The sequence below is a fragment of the Astyanax mexicanus genome, chromosome 11 (genome assembly GCF_023375975.1).
Source record: "Astyanax mexicanus isolate ESR-SI-001 chromosome 11, AstMex3_surface, whole genome shotgun sequence".
NCBI lineage: Eukaryota > Metazoa > Chordata > Actinopteri > Characiformes > Acestrorhamphidae > Astyanax > Astyanax mexicanus.
The window spans coordinates 3,853,964-3,878,640 of NC_064418.1; the positions used below are offsets into that span (position 1 = coordinate 3,853,964).

Sequence of the window (24,677 nt, forward strand, 5' to 3'; positions counted from 1 at the left end):
GAGATGATATTCTCAATATTCTTATTGTCAATACTAACACTAACACAGAACACTGAGCAAAATGTAAATTTCAATACAGAGAGTGTAAAACTCCAGTTTAATTGAATGATGTGCAGAAAAAAATATATATATATATTTTTGTACTATTCATGAAAGACCATTTGAATAGCAGAATATCAGAACCTGACATTGTTGATGCTGATGCATTTTGTCTGCATTTGGAAAAATATGAAAATACAGTCTATAGTGAAAATGTCTTTAAAAATATTGTGATATAATATATATATATATATATATATATATATATATATATATTTATTTATTTTTTTCATATCACTCAGCTCTATCAGTGCGTGATTATGTACACCAAGGGTGATGGCTTTTATACTGTTCATATTGATATCAGAATAGTGCATTAAAAAGTATATATTGTGGTACAGATTTTTGCAATATGGTTCAGCCCTGTTTAAAAGTATAAATGATGTGGTGCAGCACTTAGTTTTCATTTTTTTTAGCTCAATGTTTGAAATTCCAAATAATTTCCATGTTTTACATAATGTAAAAATTTATACATCAAATGTTTTTCTTAGAAACTACAGTTTAGATTTGAGATTAATAAAGCATTCCCAAAAAAATCAATATTTGAAAGATCTAAGGGAACTAAATTTTAATGTTCTGTTGTTCTCCATCCTCAGCTCAAATTTAAATAAGACAAAGAAATGGGAGGGGTAGTTAGGAAGGAGCACTGGGTGATGTATGGGTTTAGAGGCAGGGCAGGTGAGAGAGAGCTGATTGGCTGGGCTGCAGAAGAGCAGTGTGCCTCTGATAGCGTCAGTGAGACACAGATGATTGGACGTCAGCAGGGGGTGGTATTATTGATTGACTGATCTGCATATTGTGGTTATCCTTACCTATAGAACAGCTGAATCTGAGTGGGCGCTGCAGAGGCAGAAATTACCGCAATAAAAGTGTTTTTTATAAGTTAGGAAAGGTCTATAATGTCATTTTTAAGCAGGACTGGTAATTTTTATTACTTCTAAGGAGCGTAATTCAGCTATTAATGGAAAAAATATGGTTTAGGGTTTAGTTTTCCTTTAACTCTTGTGTGGTGTTCGGGTCTGTGGGACACGTTTTCATTTTTCATCAAATGATACTAAAAATATATTTTTTCTAACTCAAACTCATTGGCATTGGCTCATTTATTGGTGAGAAACATATATCAAAACACATTTTCGATAAACACACATTGTACACCCCGCCCCCCCCCACACACACATTTATATTACATACAGTATGTTTGGCCAAGGGCTAATAAACATTGCTTCATTTGTAAATTTGAAACTAAACAAATTTTCTACTCATATCTTGAGTTTAATTCATTTTCTTTTACATTTTATTAAAAAAAGGAATAAAAAAAGAGTAGCACTTTTTGAAAGAAATGTAACATAAGAAAGGTAAAGGGCAAATATTAACCATGTAAGCTGTTTTTTATATTGCTTGCAATTTAGGTGAAGCAAGCATGTGTAAAGCATTTTAATGTAAAATTGCTTAATTTTGCTGAATTAAATACAAGTAACAAAGTAAACGAGTAACAAAAATATGAACACCAAGGGTTAAAAAAGGAGGAAATCTCACCTGCGTTGGAGCACACCACTCCCTGAGCGTTGCGGCACAGGTCCTTGCTCTTTCGGCTGGAGAGCTTGCAGTTCTGCTGGTACTGACAGGCCTCTCCAAACCAGCCCTTATCACACTCGCACTTACCACAGTCACACACGCCATGACCTGCAATTACACACAACACACAAACCCCACACAAACACATTTTACACTTATCGATTGTTTTGAATGGAAAGTTAATTCCTAAAATGAAAGTACGACACGGTCACCCGGTGCTAAAACCAGAGTGGCTGAATGGCAAATGAAATTACAGCGTGCACACCCTGGCTCAATAACTAATCGATTTTATGATTAGTTTCAGATTTGTGGGGTATTTATTTGGTGGAGAAGGGGTGAAGGGCAGGGTGATGCACAAGCCATTAACAACCTACCCCTGCATGCTTCACTGGGGAAGCCCCATTACACTGTGTGGCTTTGGGTGTGTGTATGTGTGCAGCCTTTTTTTTTAAACTAATACATAGGACTAGTGACTAAGACTAGTAATATTCCTTTAATATAAGAAGCTCTTTTTTGATTATTTTTATAGTAATTAGTAGATTAACTAGTAGTCTGATTAACTATGGGGAAGGAATAAACCACCTCTCCTGTCAAAGGCTCCACACTTTGCCCAACCAAAGAGAGTTCCTACGTTCCCACTCACCTGACTACTCATTTGTGTCGCCTTAGTCTGTGTATAAATACCCCTTTGTTCCTCAGTCACCTCAGCGAAATATTGCCAACATATCTATTAGTGCATCTCAAAAAATGTAGAATATCATTGAAAAGTTACTATATTTTACTATATTTATTATATATTTTCTATTTTATTTCTATTCTAGATCTATTTAATTATAAATTTATATTTATATAAATTTATATTCTAGATTAAGGGTTAATTTATTTTATTGTTGATGATTATGGCCTACAGCCAATGAAACCCAAAAAAATCAGTGTTTTCACACACCAAAAAATAAAAAGTTTGGCAGTGTGGGCAGTGTGCCAAGTCCTGCTGGAAAATGAAATCTCCGCATCTGTATAAAAGTTGTCAGCAGAGGGAAGCATGAAGTGCTGTAAGATTTTGTGGGAAAACACTACCTTTTATTTGGACTCAAAGTTTTGAGACCCTCAATACAAGCACTGAAAATGGAGCAGAGGTGGACCCTGCAACATGACAACAACCCAAACCCAGTAAAATCCACCAAAAACTGGCTCATAAGATACAAAAGTCAAAGCCTTGATCTTAATCCTATTGCTTAAATGAAGCTTAAATATCCATACGCTATTAAATATGTTTAAAAAGACAAAGGTTTTAATGGTGTGTTCATTTTTTTCACATGACTGTAGCCTGTAAACCTTTGAATTTTAAATTGAATAGTTTTTTAGTTAAACGTTAAGGTGGAATGAGATGGTACAGAAGTCATGTGAATGCAAATTCATCTGCGCTATTTACCTATCTTACAATACTCTCTGCCTGCATAATAGAGTAAACTACAGTAATACTTTTTATACTATAATAAAACAATTATTCCACCCAAATTCCACTTACATTTTGCATTTTGTTAATAGTTTTGAATAGACTGGATTCATGCAAAGTCATTTTATTTAAGTTTCAGAGTTTCTAATGAGAAAAAGTGAGGGAATTACCTGCTTTTTCTGAATATAAGTCTCACTGTGTTGCTCATAATGATGATTTTTAACATTCTGCATTTCTGTCTGTTTTTTTTTTTGTTTTTTCTTTCTGTTGAATAGCGAGCCGAGGTCACTGGGTTTTCTCTCCTGGTGATAAACAGCACTCTCTCTTTTTTAGTTGTTTTTTTGTGCCAGGCTTTATTGCTTCATCAATAGATTGTGACACAAATTATATAACCATGTCGCTGAAATGAATGCCTACTGAAACGCATTGCTTTTCACACCGTTTTTTAGGTTATTCAAAAGACGAAAAACAAAAAGAAGCCATTAAAGCTTGGGTGGCACGTCTGAAAGGGGGCTCAGGTCGAGTTTTCTTGTATAGCCTGCAGGCTTGCGTAACTGCACCATCAGAGCCACGGTAATGTGCTTTAACGCCGGATAGCATAAAACACTTCAGGAACAGACTGAACCGAATTTAATCCCGTGTAGCCAAAAGCCTCCTGAAAATGCACAATCCAGTCCACAGTCCATTACGCAATCCAGCACTGCTTAAGCCATATACTGTGTACATAACTGTAGTCCATTGACTTGTAGTTTACAGGTTGTGTCTAAGTTCTTGCAAGTTTTACCATCTACAAATCAAACATGATTTTTTTTTACATATTTCATCATATGTACAATTTTTTAAAGATTTATTTCTTATTTTCTCTAATGTCAAATTCCGTCTCTTTTCGAGCTGCTGCTGATGCAGCCATGTGCTGAGCTTTATGACCGGGCAAGCTGTATGACCAGGATTCGAACCAATGATTTGAACCAAGGTGGTCTTGGCTCCGGATGTTTTAAGCCGCACCCGAGTGCAATTACTGTTTTCCAATCTGCTCGATTAAATAGTACTTAAAGTACAAACAAACCAGATTCCACTTTAACTGGATCAAATAGTGCTGGTGTAACAAAAAAAAACACCCTAAATGTTTTCAAATTATCTTCGCAAGGAACATCAGTGAACTCTGTACATGCATTGTTTGCATCTTATGCATTATAGATTTGTCTTTAGTCAGAGCCCAGTGTGCCATCTTCAATCTCTCTGCCTTCTAATCCATCAGTAAATCTGATGTCCTTTTCAAGGGCTATCCATCAGTCTTTAACAACAGCCTTGCTCTGTCGCTGTACTCATTACCGGAGTGCTCTAGCTGCTTGTCACAATCATTCAGTGTTTTATGGCTAATCTTAGAGTAAAGGCAAGAATTATGCTAATACAGATCAGGGACTCATCTGTCTTCAACCTTATGAATATAAAAACAAATTGCTTTTCAAAATGTTAAGATATAAAAGATCGAGAAAAATGATTTTGTTTTTGTTTAAAGACTTAGATCCAAAACTGTACCATTGACAACAATTAGGTTTAATATTAGTTAAGTTTAATTTTGAGAGATATGAGAGGAAGAGTGAGAGGTACGGGGAAAGAGGAAGAGGTAGAGGAGGAAGAGTGAGAGGTACGGGGAAAGAGTAAGAGGTAGAGGAGGAAGAGTGAGAGGTACAGGAGGAAGAGTGAGAGGTACGGGGAAAGAGTAAGAGGTAGAGGAGGAAGAATGAGAGGTACAGGAGGAAGAGTAAGAGTTAGGGGAGGAAGAGTAAGAGTTAGGGGAGGAAGAGTGAGAGGTACAGGAGGAAAAGTGAGAGGTACAGGAGGAAGAGTGACAGGTAGGGGAGGAAGAGTGAGAGTTAGGGGAGGAAGAGTGAGAGGTACAGGAGGAAGAGTGAGAGGTACGGGGAAAGAGTAAGAGGTAGAGGAGAAAGAATGAGAGGTACAGGAGGAAGAGTGAGAGTTAGGGGAGGAAGAGTGAGAGGTACAGGAGGAAGAGTGAGAGGTACAGGAGGAAGAGTGACAGTTAGGGGAGGAAGAGTGAGAGTTAGGGGAGGGAGAGTGAGAGTTAGGGGAGGGAGAGTGAGAGGTAGGGGAGGAAGAGTGAGAGGTACAGGAGGAAGAGTGACAGTTAGGGGAGGAAGAGAGAGAGTTAGGGGAGGGAGAGTGAGAGTTAGGGGAGGGAGAGTGAGAGGTAGGGGAAGAAGAGTGAGAGGTAGAGGAGGAAGAGTGAGAGGTACAGGAGGAAGAGTGAGAGGTACGGGGAAAGAGTAAGAGGTAGAGGAGGAAGAGTGAGAGGTACAGGAGGAAGAGTGAGAGGTACGGGGAAAGAGTAAGAGGTAGAGGAGGAAGAATGAAAGGTACAGGAGGAAGAGTAAGAGTTAGGGGAGGAAGAGTAAGAGTTAGGGGAGGAAGAGTCTGAGGTACAGGAGGAAAAGTGAGAGGTACAGGAGGAAGAGTGACAGGTAGGGGAGGAAGAGTGAGAGTTAGGGGAGGAAGAGTGAGAGGTACAGGAGGAAGAGTGAGAGGTACAGGAGGAAGAGTGACAGTTAGGGGAGGAAGAGTGAGAGTTAGGGGAGGGAGAGTGAGAGTTAGGGGAGGGAGAGTGAGAGGTAGGGGAAGAAGAGTGAGAGGTACGGAAGGAAGAGTAGGAGGTATTGGAGGAAGACTGAGAGGAAGGGGAGGAAGAGTAAAAGAGGGAGAGGCAAGGGTGGAAATTAGAGGTATGGGAGGAAGAGTGAGAGGTATGGGAGGAAGAGTGAGAGGTATGGGAGGAAGAGTGAGAGGTAGGGGAGGAAGAGTGAGAGGTAGGGGAGGAAGAGTGAGAGAGGGAGATAGATTGAGAGGGGAAAAAGAGTGAGAAGTAAGGGTAGAGTAAGAGTGAGAGGAAGAGTGGGAGGTAGGGGTAGATATTACAATATCTATAAAAAAAAATTCCCTATCAATACTACAATATATACAACTCATATTTAAGCTTGGTGTGGCGCAGTGGATAACACCATTACCTGCCAGTGAGCTACCATATCATATGGGAGGCTGGGGTTCAATTCCTGCTCTGGGTGACTGAATGCTGCGCTACACCAATAGTCCAGTAATAGAGTCCTTGGGAAAGACTCCTAACACTATGTTGGCGGTGTCTCAGTAACAGGAGTGACCCTGTAAGTCAATCTGGATAAGAGCATCAGATAAAATGCTGTAAATGAATAAATAAACTAAAACAGCATCGACACAGAAAACAGCGCCTCCCACACAGCTCCTGAGATTTAACATCTCCTGCGTTTTGTTGTTTAGGCATCATTCATGCCAGTTGCTGGTCCTACAAGCAGAGCCAATAGCCTTGACATATTAATTGGCACCCACTCACTGCTTGAAGGAAGAGTGTGGGCTGTGTCGCTGTCCGCCGTGTCCACACTCGCGCCTCGGGGGCTGTAATTTAGCTACGAGCCCCCGGGGAGGCCGGCCTGTCTGAGACAGCGGCGCTACGCCCCTGGACCGGATGACTCACCCCGAACAGCTGAGAACAGTATTAATAGGCCGTGCATCCTCCTCAGATAAATTGTAGATCAGTGAGTCATTGTAGATGCTAATGGCTGTTTTGCCATTGTGTCGACCGCTCTCCTTTATAACTCGCTGTATTTGTTTAACCCTTAGAACCCTATGGACGAATTTTACGTCCAAAATCGCACCTTGTGTTCTCAGCTTAATTACTCAGGAATCCCTTCATACTAGGGGTGGGCAATATTACATCGTATACAATATATCGTGACACAGAAATATCATGATATTAAAAATCCATATTGTGATAATAGGGCTGTTCTGTCTAAAAAGTAGTCTATTATTTACTGTGAAGCTTTAGGTGTATTTATTGTATAATTGTTTTAGTTTGCAGTTTATATGCATACACTAAATATTCTGCAATATAATTTGCTGCATTATATTATTTAATGCTATATTATTTATTTTGCCACATTATGATTATACTGTTATACTCTTATACTATATTCCTGAAATGAATGAATTATTTTAGTTTTCCTATATCGCCAAGTATATCGTTTTCGCAAAAATACCCTGAAATATCGTGATATTATTTTAGAGCCATATCGCCCACCCCTACTTCACACATAAACATAATCCATATATGCTTGGAAAGGGCGGAACTTACTCTTTCTAAAAATAGTGATGACATCCCAGTGTGGTAAAGCTAAATCTACAAGAAACCCATTGAAAAAGTGAATCTCTTCCCCAACCAATATTATTTACCTTTAGTGCTTCAAACACAATATTTATATGATGTTTCAAACCAAATACTATCAGTAAATATCAGACTCAAAAGTGTCCAAAGAAAAAAAAAAGTGTGAAACTACCTGCTTTACTCAAACTAAAGCTAGGTATGGTGTGCGCACTACTTTATATAGTTTTTATTTTGCTTGCACATTTTTACTAAGTAGTTATTTTGCACTAAACATTTTTATTTATTTAGACTAAAAAAAGTTTACATTTTTGTATATAGTTAGTTTTCTTTGTGTGTCCTGAAGGATTAAAATACTGAAAGGCATAGGCTGCTCTGTGTGTCAGAATTTTAATAATCTACATGTATCCTAGAGGTGTGATTATCAAGAAAACTAAGCCTTGTAATAAACTATCATCAATATTCTTATGCTTTAAACTCATAAACACTCTAGTCTAACCATTTTTGAAAAGGTATCTCAGGTGTGAATATATTAAAGGTCTATACATAAAAAAAAGTGAAAAAAAAAACAAAAAAAAAAACAGGTGCTTGGTAAAATTTTGACGAAAACATGATCAGTTCCAGGAAAATATAACAATTCTGCTTCCTTTTACATTATAAATGATTATATTTTTGAGCAGCCGTATGTCTTCTGGAGTAAAAGAGATCAGGGCATGTGTCTGTCTGATATAATTACTGTGTTATAGGACCTGAAAGAGGAACTGAAAAAAGATAGAAAAGAAAGAAAAAACACACCAAAACAGCCTAGAGTTTAAAGGGTTAAGTGTGAGGAAATCAGAGGAAGGCTTCATTGGCGCTTTAGTTAAGAGAACTGATGCGCAGGAATATTAGCACCAAGCGCTTGACAAGAAAACAAGAATAGATAACAGGATCTGGCCACCGGCAGGGCTGTCTCTGGAGATTTCTGTGGTGTCTTTTGATGTAAGGTAGTGCTGTTGACTGGAAAAGCTGATCTATAGACCTACAGTTCTGTAGAAATGATGAAAATTGCCCCTCCTCTGCTTGTCTCACTCATTACCTTCAGCCAAACATCTGCTCTCGTATCAGAAACTGGAGGGGAAATGAAATGAATTGCAGTCATTATGCATTAAGAAGGATATGCATACTGTTGTCCATATAATATAGTGATGTCTAACAGTATAGTTTATGAACAGTGGTACAATATAAATTAGTTTTGCTTCTGCACACCAACATTTAAAGCAGTCAGGAAGTGATTGAAGTGCCGGTTTTTATTTTTAACTAAAAGAGATTTAGTTAAACATGACTGCATTTAGTCTGTTTACTTACAGTCTTTTTTAAGGAAGATTTATTAAGTACTAACATTGTATGTGTTGTATGTAAGGGGTTGAATAATTTTGCCAATGAGGAAATCACAAAAAGGACATTTGTTGGCATTTTAGAAAAAATATTGTTGTAATTTAAGTTGAATTTGTTTATAATACTACAAGTCTTTATTTGATCTGTTTGTGTCAGTCCTGATGCTGTCAGTCTGCCTGCTCTGGACTCCAATTCCCAGCATGCACCTCACACTGGACCTTCTTGGATGCATTCACACTCCCCCAGCTTCTGATTGCTCTCACCTGGTCTGTTTAGTATAAATGCCACTCTGTTTCCTTAGCTCCTCACTGAGCTTTCAATCTAGATACATGTTCCTTTTGCAGATTTCCTTTGTTACCAGCCCATTGACTTCCCTCTTGCCTTGCTCTTTGTATCTTTTTTTACTGTTGCTGAGCTTATCGTTCTATTTTGACTATTCTTTTGCTTTGCCCTTTTTCATTCTGGATTACCTTTGGATGACCTAATTTTGTCCTTCCACACTCCATTACTGTTGCTTTTACTGACCCTGCCTGTCCCTAACTACCTCTGTAAGCCTAGTCCCTGTGATAATAAATTGTATATTTGGTATCTGTGAGTGTCTGTCTTTGGTTTGGTGCAAGATAAAAAGAATAAAGGTAAAATCTGATAAACACTCTATTTAAGTGGGTGTTGAATAAATTTGAACACAACTGCATATTGACATTTAGATTGTAAATGTAACATTAATTTTTGTAGGAATACAAAAGAGCTAAATGCATGTTTTTTTGTAGAACATTAGCTAAATTGACACAGTAAAACACAATTTTGCCTCTTCAGAAAAACAAAGAATAAATGTCAAATACATGACGCATGATTGCATGCATGGATTGTGGGATGACACTCGCAGTGGTGTTTGAACCTGACCTGACTAATGCTAATAACTCATTCTCCTGGCTGAATGTAATCAAACCCTCACATCTAGTTCCAACATCTAATGCAGGGTTGCCAAACATGCAGGCCAGGTCTGACCCCATAAAAGTTCTACAGAAAGTCCAACACAGCTGAATTCCTTTAAAGTCTCTGTTTCATCTGAAAGCGGAACACTTTCCAGACAGTAAAACTCGCCCATGTTTGGGTTCAGTGAGCTCTGGACTCAACCCAATTCCACAATCTGATTATAAAAGTTTTTTACTGCGATGCATAAACCGATTTTCTTGCACTGGTTCACAGTTTTCACGTCTAGAGTGAAAACACACTATGTTCATGAAATGGCTTATTAAGACTAAAATAAAGCTACAATAAAGCTTTAATAGGTCAGTGACCCAGCTTTATTTTGTTTGTCAGAGAAAGCTGTGATAGCCAAAAATGATATGGTCTCAAATTTACATTTACTTTGAGTTATTTCATTGTATTTCACTGCAAACCCAAGTCTGGTCAGCTTTTTTTCATTTGTAAATATACATACTTTTTTTTTTATTTCAAGCCTGAAACACAGACAAAAAGGACCATCCAGACTGTTATCAGCAACAAGTCCAAAAGCCTGTTTCTGTCAGTTCTGGTTGTATCAGTACACTCCTTAATGATGGCTGCATTATTATGAAAAAAAAAAATACATTTTTGAGATCTCAGAGCAACATACAGTATGCTGCCTTCAAGAAAACATGCTTTTCTTGAGAGGTCCTTGCATTTTGTAACATGAAAAAAGGTTACAGGTATGATATAGAACTGGCATGTCTACAGTCCTGTGTGACTGTGTATTGTTCTACTCCTTAAGACATGTACGCAGGAAGAATAAGACAAAATCTCATATAAAACATATAATAAGAAGGAATGTTAACATCACAAAGGGATAAATACATGTATTTTACTGTCCCACCTTTTTTCCATGGGTATTGTACTGTTTTGCCATATCCACACAAACTGTCTGCAATGAACTTGAAGAAGAATTGAGAAAACAGTGTCTCTACAGCCACATTATGTTGCTTCAGTCTTTTTTGTTGCTTTTAAAAAGGTGTTTTTGGATAGAAATTTGAACAGAAACTGTAAAAATGACATTCTACTAAGATCAGTAATTAAGGGTTATTGAGAAAAGGGTTTTGGGTTTAATACCCATGTTTGCTAAGATAAAGCCACCACTGTTGGGCCCTTAAGCAAGGCCCTTAACTCTCAGTGCTCCCCAAGCACTGCAGCAAATCCTGCCCACCACTCCAGGCACATGTGCTCACTAATGTATATGTGTATGATCAATGCACCAATGGGTTAAAAGCATAAGCCACACAAGTATGGTGAATAAGGTTGAATATCTTGTCTTGTCCTAACTAATTTTAAATGAGACCTAACAGGCAAGAGTTGAATGGCCTGTTTTACATTAGTCTAGATATGTTTTACCCAATTACCGTCACAAAATCATTCCCAGACCTTAATACACTTAATACATTAGAAATTTGCACATGGCACTGACTCCAGACACAGCAATTATGTCCATGATTGGACTGTGCAGTAAAATAGATGGTTCTGATTAGCTACCTACACAAATAATGATTAAACATAGGCCCGTTTTCTACATCACTGAGATTAATGTCATTAATATCATATTCATTTACAGCTTTTTCTATTCAAATCGCTGCACTGTTAACATGCAGTCCCCTTTCCTGACTCTCTAATAAGTAAAAAGAGGGAAACGGTAGAAAATCGTCTTTGTTGTAATTTGTCGGCCGGTGCTGGAGTTCGTTCTTTGATGAATGCTAGTTGAACTGTGGTTATAAAACAAGGCAAATTTTACCCAGGCAATTATTCTGCTCTTGTTCTTCTCTTACTTTGTGTGGTGGAGCGTGAAATGATTGCAGTTGGGCTGGGCTGTGCTGTGAATGAGGGGGAGACACCTGTCCAGGGTAATAACTCAGCCCAGCTCCACTAGACCTGCACCGTGCCCAAGCCAAAACACACACTCATAATGAGGGAGGTTAGGGATGCTGCTGTGTAGATGTAACTGCAAGATCTCACAGCATTGCTTTACTATGCAGCACATTCAGACTAAGAACTCTATCTTACACACTGTGTAAAGCATGTTGCGATGCTCAATGCTATCTTGCACCTTGAAAACAGTCTATTTTCACACCTTCACCTTCGTCAATTTAATACATTTTACCTTGTTTTTAGTAAGTAAATGATGTGGGGTTGATGCTGATTGCAGAAGCTTATTGAAACGATGCCACAGTGAATGCGTAAAGCAGCAATTAAAGCTAAATGTGGTCTAACGAAATATTAGTATTTCTTTTTTTTTTTTTTGGTGGCATGTGTTCAGGTAAATTTCTGGCGTATTGCTATCTTGGCAGTGGAAAACACAGGTAACCAATTACGAGATATGAATACCCAGCTAACAGACACTGTTATAAGTAAGTTAAGCAACATTTTTGAAAAGGTTTTAGAAAGGTTAGCCTTACAGGAACATTCTGCAAAAATGTGACATAATTAAGCAATAATACATGCAGATTTTGAGTTAAAGAGCATGAGAAAATACGATCTGTTTGGTTGTAAAAACCATTGCTGCTCTGTTTGGCTTGTAAGCGCTGCATTGTTGCTAGGTTACCTGTATGTGGCGGAGTAATACATAGAGAGCTTCGATTACAGTGCATTACTGGCTGATAACGGTACTCATAGAATGCCTCTCAGCCATTGCTCGCATTGCAGGGTCGGAACTAACTGTGGTATAATAAAGGTTTTCATCACAACTATTAGACTTTTTCTCAAAGTAACATCCTCAAAACTAACAATTTAAACATTGCAACTGTTTCTACTAACCAAATATTGTATAGCTGGGTAAATTTAGTAGTAAAATCAGAGAAACTGTGGTGAGTATATTGGATCAGTAGTATCTAGTGGATTTATGTGTTGACTCTTTAGAGGATTTCTGCTTGCCTTCACAATAAAGAACCAGGCAGGATGCTTCCAGGGTCTTGACACTACAGTACAACTCCCATAAATAATCAATAAAAGACAGGATGAGTCCTAGAGGAAACAGAGTAATGCTTATTAGAGAACTGCTTTACTTACTGAACTACTTTTTTTTATTAACATAAGCTTTTCTGCCCCTCAAAAGTTCCTCCCTGTATCTGTGTGTGGTTGTGTGTTTTCTGAAACGCTGGAATGTGAACTTCAAAAGACCTTTTTCACACCTACTGCATGTACATCTGTTTGGCTGGAGAAGCCTCCAGTAAGGACACAGTTTCATTGTGCTCTATTCACCAGAGCAGATATTTCGCCGGAGGGCTTCTGACCTTTCACTGCAATTCACAGAGCGGCTCTGTCCTGCTGCTTCAGCTGCCCACATTATAAACTTCCCTCCCAGAATCCACCGGGTCAACATATGCTAACTCACCTATAGCATAAACACTGCTGTTACCCCTACAGCTCAGCACCGCCTCATAATACCACCAGCTGCATTTACACCCCTGTCATGTATGAAATGCCACTCCAGCAGAGCTGTGAAAAGGACACCATCCATCAACACAGCGCTAACATGAAGCTATTCTGAAAATAAATATACTAGTGCATCTCAAACACATAGAATATAATTGAAATTTATTTCAGTAACTCATACTGACCTATTAAAGCTTTATTGTAGCTTTATTTTAGTCTTAATAAGCCATTTCATGAACATAGTGTGTTTTCACTCTACACGTGAAAACTGTGAACTCAAAAATGAGAAACTCATACTATTATATATCTGTATTAAACACAGAGTGATCTATTTTAAGTGTTTATTTATTTTTATTATTGTTGATCATTATGGCTTTTATCCAATGGAAAACCCCAAATCAGTGTATCAGAAAATCAGAATATTATATAAGACCAATTGGTACTTTTGGCAGTGTGGGCAGGGTGCCAAGTCCTGCTGGAAAATGAAATCCACATCTCCATAAAAGTTGTCAGTAGCAGAGGGAAGCATGACTTGCTGTAAGATTTTGTGGGAAAACTAAACTGCACTGACTTTAAACTTGATAATAAAACACAGTGGATCAACACCAGCAGATGACATGTCTCTCCAAACCATCACTGACCATCAGTAAATTTTATATTTCATTTAGAAATCAAGGGAATCGAGCAGAGTCTGGAGGAAGAGTGGAGAGACACACAGTCCAAACTGCTCGAGGTCTAGTGTGAAGTTTCCACCAATCAGTGATGGGTTAGAGAGACATGTCTGTCATCTGCTGGTGTTGATCCACTTATTATCAAGTCTAAAGTCAGTGCAGTTTTGTTTTCCCACAAAATCTTACAGCACTTCACTTACTGTGCTTCCCTCTGATAACAACTTTTATGGAGATGCAGATTTCATTTTCCAGCAGGACTTGGCACACTGCCAAAAGGCAAAAAGTACCACTTGGTCTTCTATAATATATAAATGAAGCAGGCACAAGGCATGAAAACTGGCTTTTGGTGAGGTGTAAGATAGCAATGAGCAACACAATCAAACTTGTCCAGGGTATAAGGTACTGCCTTTAGAGTTGAACAGTGTTTTAGCTAGGTAGGCTCTCTTGAATGCATTAGAGTGATCATACAGAAATATTTAACAGCACTTTCCTGATTCCAGTAATACATAATTAATTGTAAATGCTCCATTTCTATCACTCAGTGTTAGAGTTTTACTGTACTAAAGCTAAAGTGTATAACAGTTAATTGGCAGTAAAACAGTTTCCACTCCGTACCACCGATTACAATTTCAGTCAAGTCTCCTCACACACCCAACATCTCCTGCAGGCCAGACCTGACGCTGCCGCCGGGTGTTATGTAACGCAGATCTCTGATGTTGGCCTTTCTGAAACTCTCACAGAGCATTCATGAGTGGAACTATTGAACCCTAGCTTTTAGTGAAAAAAATATACAGCAAAAGCCTGAAAGAACTCCCTGAGGAGCAGGAAACATGGAGCATTTATATTTATGTCTGACATTCTGACATTTCCAAAAGAACAAAGTGGCATTAAGGCATATGTACAACAAAAACACGGTATAAACACGGTAATTCTGTGTTTATTACATTCTTATTCTACCAATAGTTCTTCCCTAATTTTACTAATAAATGTATTTATTTTTGACACAATCAATAAGGGAAATACAGCTAGAAAGAAAGATAGACATCTTTATTTCTTTTTTAAATCCCAAATAAAATAATGGAATTTTTTTATGTTTTACAAATTAAAATATAAAAACAAAAAGTTCCAAGGAAAACATGTATTCGGTCATAATATATTTTCACATAAATTGATTGAATGCCAGACAGATTCACATATCAATTACTGACTCCATCAGTAATTCAGTAAGAAATCAGCAACTTCAATTATTTGGAAGTATAAATACTATGGTTCCCCTTTGTAAAAAAAAAAGAGGAAGTATACCGAATACTGAAAAGCATTAAAAGTCTGTCAAAACCGGTAAATAATACTAAAAGTACATTTCTAATTTAATATGCTTTAGTTTTTTTTTGTGTGTGTATTTTTTTTCCCCAGTAGCATTAAGCTACAGATTGTACACACTAAGTGCATCAATACGTAAAGTAGTACAGTAAAAATTATGTTTAAAAATACACATAGTTAAATTTACAGAGATTTACAGAAGTCATATGAAAAAAGCTATCAAAAGCACAACCTAACGCTTTTATGTTGTATTTAAATATAGCTTAAATACAGTTGAAATATAATTGCGTAATTAAGTTGTCATGAGTGGTTCTAAAATAGTACATTTGGTATGTATTTTAGTACGTATTAATGTTAAAAGTATGTTTTTAAAAAGTATATTTAAATGCACTTTTTTTGTTTACAAAGGTCTAATATAAAAAAAGAACATGGTATAGCATTATATAAACAAATCAAGAAGTGTTACCTCAGGGATGGCTTGGGAATACCCATACCTGTACCTGTATAAGTTGTAAGGTGTTATCTTGTGAGTGATGCTTTGGAGTGAGGCCTGGTAGTGTTTTTTTTTTTTTTTTTTTTTACATATCTGTAGTTCAGCATGTATTTAACATATCTCGATCCACAGTTATCCATTGTTAATCACAGAACATCATAGAAGGCCAATTACAGCATCACATCACAAAATGACTGATGGCAGGTTTTAAAAGCAAGATGTGAGATTTTGAAGATAATATAACCTCATCACACATCCTTAATAAAATTACTGTAGCTTTAATAAGGAAGATTGATCATTGAATATATTTAACAGGCAATAAATCAGCCTCAACACAGCGACTGTTAAATCAACAGTTAGCCAACATATTTGAGTGATTAGGGGTAAGTAGCGCTTAGCTCAGCAATAATGAAGATCTGACAGGAATCCTGGACAGTACTAATTTGCATGGGGGAATAGATTAGTGGGTAATGTAGTCTCTTGGGTCTTTTATGGGTTATGGGTCTGTACTGTATGTGTGGGATTTAGTGGATGAAGCGAAGCAGTATCTGAGATTGTAAACTCTCTATTCTGTACATACAAATGTCTTTAAATCTTCCATTATGACACACTGAAACTGATTTAAACCTACACTAATCAGGATGAAAGATGATGATTGTGATTCTGTTCATAGAAGGGAAATAATAAACATAATGTATGGGAATAAAGAAAATCAACTGCAGCTTAATACTGAGAGCAAAACCAAACCGTAAATTGTAAATTATACAAGAGAAGAAGAATAGAATGATTTGAAATGCTTGGAATGTGCTGAAAAGTGTAAGTTTAGATTAGATTCCCGGCTTCTCTGTGTTTCTTCCCTGGTGTTTTTCCACTCACCTGTGTCCATGTGTAGCTCCGCCCCTCGTTAGTCAGTCCCCAGGTGTTACCTGTTCTCTTTCCCGCCTTGTGTGTGTATTTAAGCGTCTCTGTCAGTAGTGTTTTGGTCGGTTCTTCTGTAACGCTGTGTTGAAGGACGGGACGAGGAGAGCGGACGCTAATGCAAGTAATATTTATTGAAAAACAGAAAACAAAACATAAACCAAACAGAAACTCAGACACATGGAGACCAACTAACAGACGGGATTAACACAGCCGTGACAGACGTGAAAACGCACAAGAACCGACAAAAACACTACTGACAGAGACGCTTAAATACACACACAAGGCGGGAAAGAGAACAGGTAACACCTGGGGACTGACTAACGAGGGGCGGAGCTACACATGGACACAGGTGAGTGGAAAAACACCAGGGAAGAAACACAGAGAAGCCGGGACACGTGAGAATAACAGACATGAGAAAAGACAGAAAACAGGCAAAAGATGTGACAGTACTGTATAATAGCTTATAGTTAGGGTTTTTTACATTGTTTGATGTAAAACTGATGCTAAAAAAAAGACGCCTTGAAAAAAGAGTTTATAAAAGTGCACTAATTTTCTCTATTACACCATAGTATGGGAGTTTAACCTACTAGAAAAAAAATATGAGACACAAAATGTTACTTAATATTTGTAACTTAATATTGAACTCACCCAGACAATGAAGGAACACATACGAAATCATGTATTAAACTTAAAAGGTGTTAAACAACCAAAACTCAAAATATGTGCAGCATTTAGGTGCTCTTATCTGGGGAGCTGGTAACTCTGATGAATTTATCATAATGTTTGATGGTCTTTGCGACTGCACTTGATGATACTTTAACAATTCTTTAATTTGTTCTGTATTATTTTTTTGATCATAGAGGAGTTCAGTTGGCTTGTTTAATCCTCGCCAAGATATTTTTTTATTGATGCTCTTTTTCTAGCGCTTTATTCCTTTTAATTATTCTTTGTTCTTGTCTGTATATAATGAATAAAGGCAAAGAAAATTAAATCATATTTGAAACTCAAAATAAAGGAACCTTCCACACGTTACGTGCAAAACTTTACACAATATTACATTTGACAACTAGAGTCCATTTACTGAAGCTCTTTCCAGGTTATACAGGTAAGCTCTTCAGATGACAGCACTTAGTGTGCCCTTGCTGGAGCAGGCAATGCGTCACATAACAGGGCCAGCTGAGGGTCAGACCAAGTATGAGAGAGAGAGAAAGAGAGAGAGAGAGAGAGAGAGAGAGAGAGAGAGAGAGAGAGAGGGAAAACTACAACAGGCTGTGCAGATGGAAAAGAGCTGCAGAGGGGAAAGATCGCAGTCAGAAGGAGCCAAGCTATTCACATGGCTGCGTCAAAACCCAGTTAACTTGCGCAGAGCAGAGGGGGGGGAATTGCCACGTTGAAAGTCTTCCCCATAAAGCAGAAGAACAGAACCGATTCAAAGCGAAACCAGGTCATGTAAAAAAGGGAGTAAAACAAGAGTTTGTGTAGCCTCAGACAATTGGGGCGCAATTAAATGGAGGCATATAAAATGTTATTGTAGGTTTTGTGGTCTTGCTCGTCCCAGCCTGTTCCCTCACTTTTCATTTTTAATGCGCTGCGTTCTCTGGAACAAACAATAAAAGACGCACTGAAACTGTCTGATGTTGTGCTGGAAGACTTTGAGTACCTTGGGGAAAAGTAACAGGTGGTGAACAGCTTTCACTCAAGATTTGAGCGACATTTGCTCAGTGTACCTGAATGTTCATGCCTGGAATGTCACACAGCTGCATTTCAGGTCTAAAACACAATCCAAAAAATATGGGATGGGGGAAATTTAGAGCTAATAAAGAGATAAAACATGAAAAAAACTGGTGATGTCAACAGGTGATTATAATCAAGATTTGGTCCAAATGCAGTTTTTTACAAATGGCATCAAATGAGTCTTTGAGGAGCAAAGATGAGCAGAAGATCTTCAGCTTGGTGAAAAATGGTTGAGACTTAAGAAAAGGACTCTGCACCTGGTGTGTACAGTAGCCCATATACCATAGTTGCATTTGATTGGTCAAACAAAGTCACATGATGTTTTTTTATTTGGTGAACGGTCTTGTGCAAGGTCCTTTCGATTGGTGAGGAAAGCTATCGAAGATGCATATGAATAAAGCAACGTAAATGTGCAATAAATTAAAAATCGCTTACAAATGCAGCTGCACAAATGAAAATAAGAGTAGTAATTGCAATTGTGACATCACAAATGTGCTCAAGTAAAAGTGCAAAGTACCTTTTTTTTAAGAAGCACTAAACAATATATATATTTTTTTTCATTAAACATTAAAAGCAACCCTCAAAAAACACTTTTATTGTGGAAATTTCCATCTCCGTAGTGCCCTCTCAGCTTCACAATATGCAGATTAGCCAATCAATAATAATGCCGCCCCCTACTGATGTCCAATCATTTGCATCTCACATCTCGCTGTCAGAGGCACACTGCTGCTGCTGCAGCTCAGCAAATCAGCTCTCTCTTTCCTGCCTGCCTCTAAACCCATACATCACCCAAACATGCCCCATTCCAAACTATCCCTCAAATTTTTTTGGCTTTTTCAAATTTGAGCTGAGGGTGGAGTCATCAAAAATCAGGGGGTTTAGTTGCCACTTTAAAACTCTTAAACTATTATTCAAAAAGTTACTTAAGTAAAGGTAACAGAGTAAATACACCGCTTTATTACCCATCTTTGGCCCGCAACATTCTTAATATAAGCAGATTTACTTGCTTTCTTACTTTAACTCAAGAAATGATTTATATGATTACTTTTACTTTTACCCTACTTAAGTAATTATGAAGTAACAGTACTTGTATTTGAGTATAATCTTTGCATACTCTAAGCAAAATCCCACATCTAGTTGGTAATAGCTCATGCTATATACTGATACCGAGAGCTCAGAGCAGCAAAGGTAAAAACTGAAACAAAAAATGCCGTTTCCAGCTGTTCTCTCCGTTCTCTCACAACATTAATATACTCTTCACAGCTTTTAAGCTCTTCAAGAGCTCTAACTTTGTGTACGAGCATCAAAACAAATGCATAGCCATTCAAAGTCCTTATATGCTGATAGAAGCTCACAATTTAGCAGCTAATGGCAGCCATCTGCTTAGAAAAATGGGACGTGTAATGTTTTTCCCAAAACAGTTACTGATTAGCCTTGACGTTAGTACATAGAAAGTCCTGGTCCATATGTGGCCTCCATTTGCAGTGCGCACAACTGTGAATGAAACCCTATTATCAGCCAGCCGCCGAAGCTCGCTTTCAGGGCCAGGCAAAGCTAATGAGCTCTTCACTGGCTCACAACCTGTCTCCACAAATAAATCACTCTCTCTGTCTCCACATATCTCCATGTTCTTCAGCACCTATACTGTCCCAGCGAGCACAAAAAAAAAAAAAAACGAGTGGAGAGTTTTTTTTCCAGAAATCCATCAGATGGACTGCTATTTTCAAGGGCACAGAACTCAAGGGCAGTCTGGCTTTTTGTTTATCTATATGAGAATCCTTGATTTGTATTCAGTTTAATCTTAGAGCAAAGGTTTGGATTGTTTTTCACCTGTAGCTGCGTTTTTTTCCACTGCTGGTGCAAATGGTTAATACTAATACCAACAACCAGATTTGGACAATGGCACTAATGCTCGGCCAACGTTGCTAACACCTCAACAGAAATACCAGCAACCAGGCTCAGCCAATGATGCTAATGCCACATTAGCACTGCTGAAATCCAAGCTCGACCAATGACGCTAATGTAGCATTAGCAATGGCGAAAACCAAGCACGGTCAACGATGCTAATGGTGTATTAGCAATACTGACAGCCAGGCTCGGCCAATGGTGCTAATGCTGCATTAGCAATACAGAAAAAACTACCTTGTCCAACGCTGCTTATGCTGCATTAGAAATGCTAACAAACAGGCAAACAGTCAACGGCGCTAACGCTTTAGTAGCAATGTTAAACACCAAGCTCAACCAATGATGCTAATGCCACATTAGCACTGCTGAAGACCATGCCTGGCCAATGACCCTAGTGCTGAATTAGCAATAACAACAATCAGGATCAAAAAAAAGCCACTAATGCAGCGTTAGCAAGGCTGAAAACCAGGCTCGGCCAACGCTGCTAATGCTGCATTAGCAATACAGACAACCAGGCTCGGCTAACAATGCTAATAATGCATTAACATTGGCAAAAACCAAGCTTGACCAATAGTGCTAATGCTGCATTATCAATACCGACGACTAGGCTTGGCCAATGATGCTAATGCCTTATATGTATGCTGAAAAGCAAGTTTAGCCAACAATGCTAATGCTGCATTAGAAATACTAAAAAACAGGCTCAGCCAACGCCGCTAATGCCACATTAGCATTGCCAACAACCAAGCTCGGCCAATGACACCAACGTTATGTAGTCAAAAACAATACAGAAATAATTGAAAATATACATAAAATAACATACTTTGTGTAATTCATTCTTACAAAATAATTAACATTATATTAATCTTTGCCAAAACAGATAATGACATAGGGAGTACATAAGGAAAACTAGCGAACTGAATAACGCTAATATTATTAGCCGAAACTGGCTTTAACACTAACTAACACTGACAAGGAGAGGTTCGCTTCCAGTGACTTAAGGTCCTTGATCATGAAATGATCTGTGATGTATTGTGAACATGCCTTTTGGCAAGTGTGCTTTCTTAAAAGCATATTTACAAAAGCCTCGAGTCAAAGGGGTTAAAAATAGCACACCACCCAATGAGGAATTGATTTGAGAAAATATCCCTTTTTTACACATTTTGACAGAAAAAAAAAAAAAAAAAACTGCACTTACACTATACTGCACCTAAAGCTCATGTGAGACCATGTCAATAATATCCTTTTAGCAGAGTCTAGGCAAATCTAGTGAGTCAGAAAGCAGCAGTGGCAGGCCTCTGAGCGCTCTGCAGACGAGTGTCAATAAACGACAGGAATGTCTGGAGAATTAAAAGCTGTGTTTTGGAGTTTTGGAGAGACGCATTCATGCTCATGAACCAAATGGAGGTCTCAGTTTTGCTCGTATATTTTTTTAAAAGACAATTTTTGAAATGGAATCCAGGTTCAAGGCCTCACTATCCGGTGGAAACAATATTGAGCACAAGGACTCTGAGTGAAAATGCCTTTTTGAAGAGGCGGCTTCTGTTCTGTCTTCTTGGAAATGTCAATGCAACAGCTCTCCTGCCGAAAAGAAGCGCCACGTCCAAAAGAGCTCTTTGAAAGGGATAGTGTTTGACTGAATGAATGAAAACTCTGTGAAATACAAACGAGGTCCCCGTGGCTAATAACATAGTCAAGGTTGGGACATAAAAAGCCTCCATCAAAGCTGGTCAAAAGCTTGCACTACTCTATAACACTATTCTGTATTTTTGCTATACCTGGCAACGCATCCCAACAACAGTTCACAACAGGCCTTAACAACAGTGAAGGCTGAAATGACGCCACATGTTAGCCATTTGGAAGGGCTGTGTACTTACCTCCACAGGTCTTCCCGTCATATGTTGTGCAGACCCAGTCGTGGCATTCGCACCGCGGCCCGTAGTACTTCCCAGGGTCAGTGACTTGGCATATGCAAACCCCGCATTCACACTCTCCCCTCCCACTGCAGATCAGGCCGTCAGAGGTCTGGCAGCGTCTCTGCGAGGACTCGGTGGAGAGCTTGCATACTCCACCCACCTGCCTGAGAAATACACAACATTCATTCACCTCTTTAACTTGTGGACATTTGCACTCTCACTCATTCAATTCAATCCTGTATTTAAGAGTCTCGTTGTGCAAAATGCTACCAGTCTTGAGGATCTTTAAAAAACAAAAAACAAAAACTCAAATTAATGACTCTGTCCCCTTGGCAGTAAATTTTTTCTTTTGGCTGCAGACAATGGCTCTTGTTGGAAACTTGGAAACTCAAAATTCACAGCCAGTTTTCTCACCTTGTGTACAGTATGTACTAGGGCTGCACGACATTGGAAATAATTGACATTGCAAATGTTATTTTTTGACTATATATATATATATATATATATATATATATATATATATATATATATATATATACACAGTATATAGCGATATTAAACAATGCAGGGCCCATCATATCACCAGCCCCGCCCCCACGCGTGCTGCAAACAGCAAAACAACAGTAATCGGCCCTTTAATCAGGCTGCCGCTCACTTCTTAGGCAGCAGCAGTCTGTCACTCCCACAGTCACAGAGACAGCGCTGTGTATCTACGTCTTGTGTCATAAATAGAAACATTGAGACATAACTGACGTGTGTGATTTAATTGCACATCCTGCAATGTGAAATATTGCACATGCGCACATCGCGATGACGATGCTTAAACTATATATCGTGCAGTCCTGGTACGTATCACATTTATCAGTGTATTTGTACCATTAGTACCAATCATTAGCAATTAGTCCTCTCACAATTATTACATTATCATCATATCATTACCATTGTGTTATGTTACTAGGATTGGCTGTTTAGTTGTTAGTTTGGTTTTGATTCTTGTTTTATATCTAAGCACTAGTTAGTGATTGTTGCCATCTTGGTTTTGTACAGTAGAATCATGAACTCTAACCTGATTTGTGTTCTTTAGTTACTGTCTGGATGAATGGTGGATGTGCAAATGGAGAAATTTTGGTAGGTTGGAAAATTCTGGGAAGACTCTTCAGTGTATCTGGGGATAATGGCTCTCACAGCGAGAGAAACAAGAACCTTATGGCTTTGTAACCCTTTCCAAAAAGTGTTATAACTTTTGTTTATTCTGTATGGTTATTGGGTTTGAATGTGTGCAAAAAAGACAATCAATAAATCTTTTAACAAAAAGCTGCTACATTTACCATCCAGATTGTTTTCCATTAAACTATAGGACAAAAAAAGTATATATATGCTTTCAGAGAAGTGGTGGTCTGTGCTGGAAAAAGAGACGTTGTGGAAAGAACAGTGAACAACTGCACTCTAAATCAAAGAAAATATAAACTCAGCAGCAAGAAAAAGCTGTCGGCTCCCCACCAAGCCACAAAAGACTCTTTCAAACAACAGCACTGCAGAGCAGAAATATTAGATTTAAGTCTAGATTAGATTAGATGGTCCAGATAGAAAAGCTCCACACAACAACTAATACCATGTAAACCCCCGTCTCAGAAGACATAACAAAACACATCCAAACCACAGCCATGCACTTCTAGCTTAAAAATACAAGTACTACAACAACTACTGTACAACAGCAAGCAGAGAACTCACTGATACTGTAATACTGCAGGGTAGGGGAAGAGTATTTACAGAATGAATGGCATAGGGGTATAAATGCTGTTTCATGCTTTTTTATGGATTTATTAGTGTTATCTGTTGTATAAGACTTTTATTTTGAAATTTGAGTTTTGTGAGCAACCCCCTTAAATAAACCAATCAGCATGTCACTTGCCGTTCTCTTTAAGAGCCAGTTGCGCTCTGACTTCGGCGGATTGCTATTTTATTGGCGCAGCTTTCTGGATGTGTGCAACGCTTCAGAAAAGAGGAAAAGGTCATTTAAATAATATAACAATGACCTTTTGGTGCCGACGTATCAGTTCTTGTGATATCACTAGTGCAAAGGGAAGGAAAGAAAACAGAAAAAACATATTGGGAAGTGTCCTGGCAATATCAGGAAGTGGCAACAATTGAGCAACTGAGCCCACATTTGAGTCTTCATTATTGTCTACCTTATTGCTTAGAAGATGCAGAAGAGAAGCATGCACTGAGTTAAAGTTGGAAATCCATAATGTTATCAGTTGGCTTTTGGTTCTTGGGGCCCTATTTTACGAATCTATAGGTGACTTGTGAACCGTGCAGCTTGATTTAGGGCGTGTAACTGTGTCTTTGCTATTGTAACGACAGGAAAAGTACATATTGTGCAGTTTGAAACTTGAAAACGGCATGTACTAATTACCTTTTAAATAATCATGGGTGAGTTTTGGGCATAAAGTAAAATAAACCAATCAGTGTGTCACTTGCTCATCATTCCCTTTCACGAGCCAGGTATGCTCTGACTTTGGCGGATTGCTATTTTAAAGGCGCAGCTTTCTGGACGTGTCCAACACTCCTCAGTAGAGGAAATGGTCACTTTTTGTACCAAAGTATC

The 24,677-nt window shown here is 38.2% G+C and overlaps 1 protein-coding gene across 1 annotated transcript in view; it reads right to left on the reverse strand.

Moving 5' to 3' along the window:
• The window catches only part of itgbl1 (integrin, beta-like 1), a 90,518-nt gene that overhangs the window by 62,613 nt on the left and 3,228 nt on the right, over window positions 1-24,677 (reverse strand). Inside the window, exons 2-3 of the mRNA XM_022680630.2 lie at window positions 22,031-22,233; window positions 1,636-1,782 (exon numbers count right to left, since the gene is read on the reverse strand). Coding sequence (XP_022536351.2) covers window positions 1,636-1,782; window positions 22,031-22,233 — 350 coding nt within the window. The remainder of the gene's footprint in view (window positions 1-1,635; window positions 1,783-22,030; window positions 22,234-24,677) is intronic.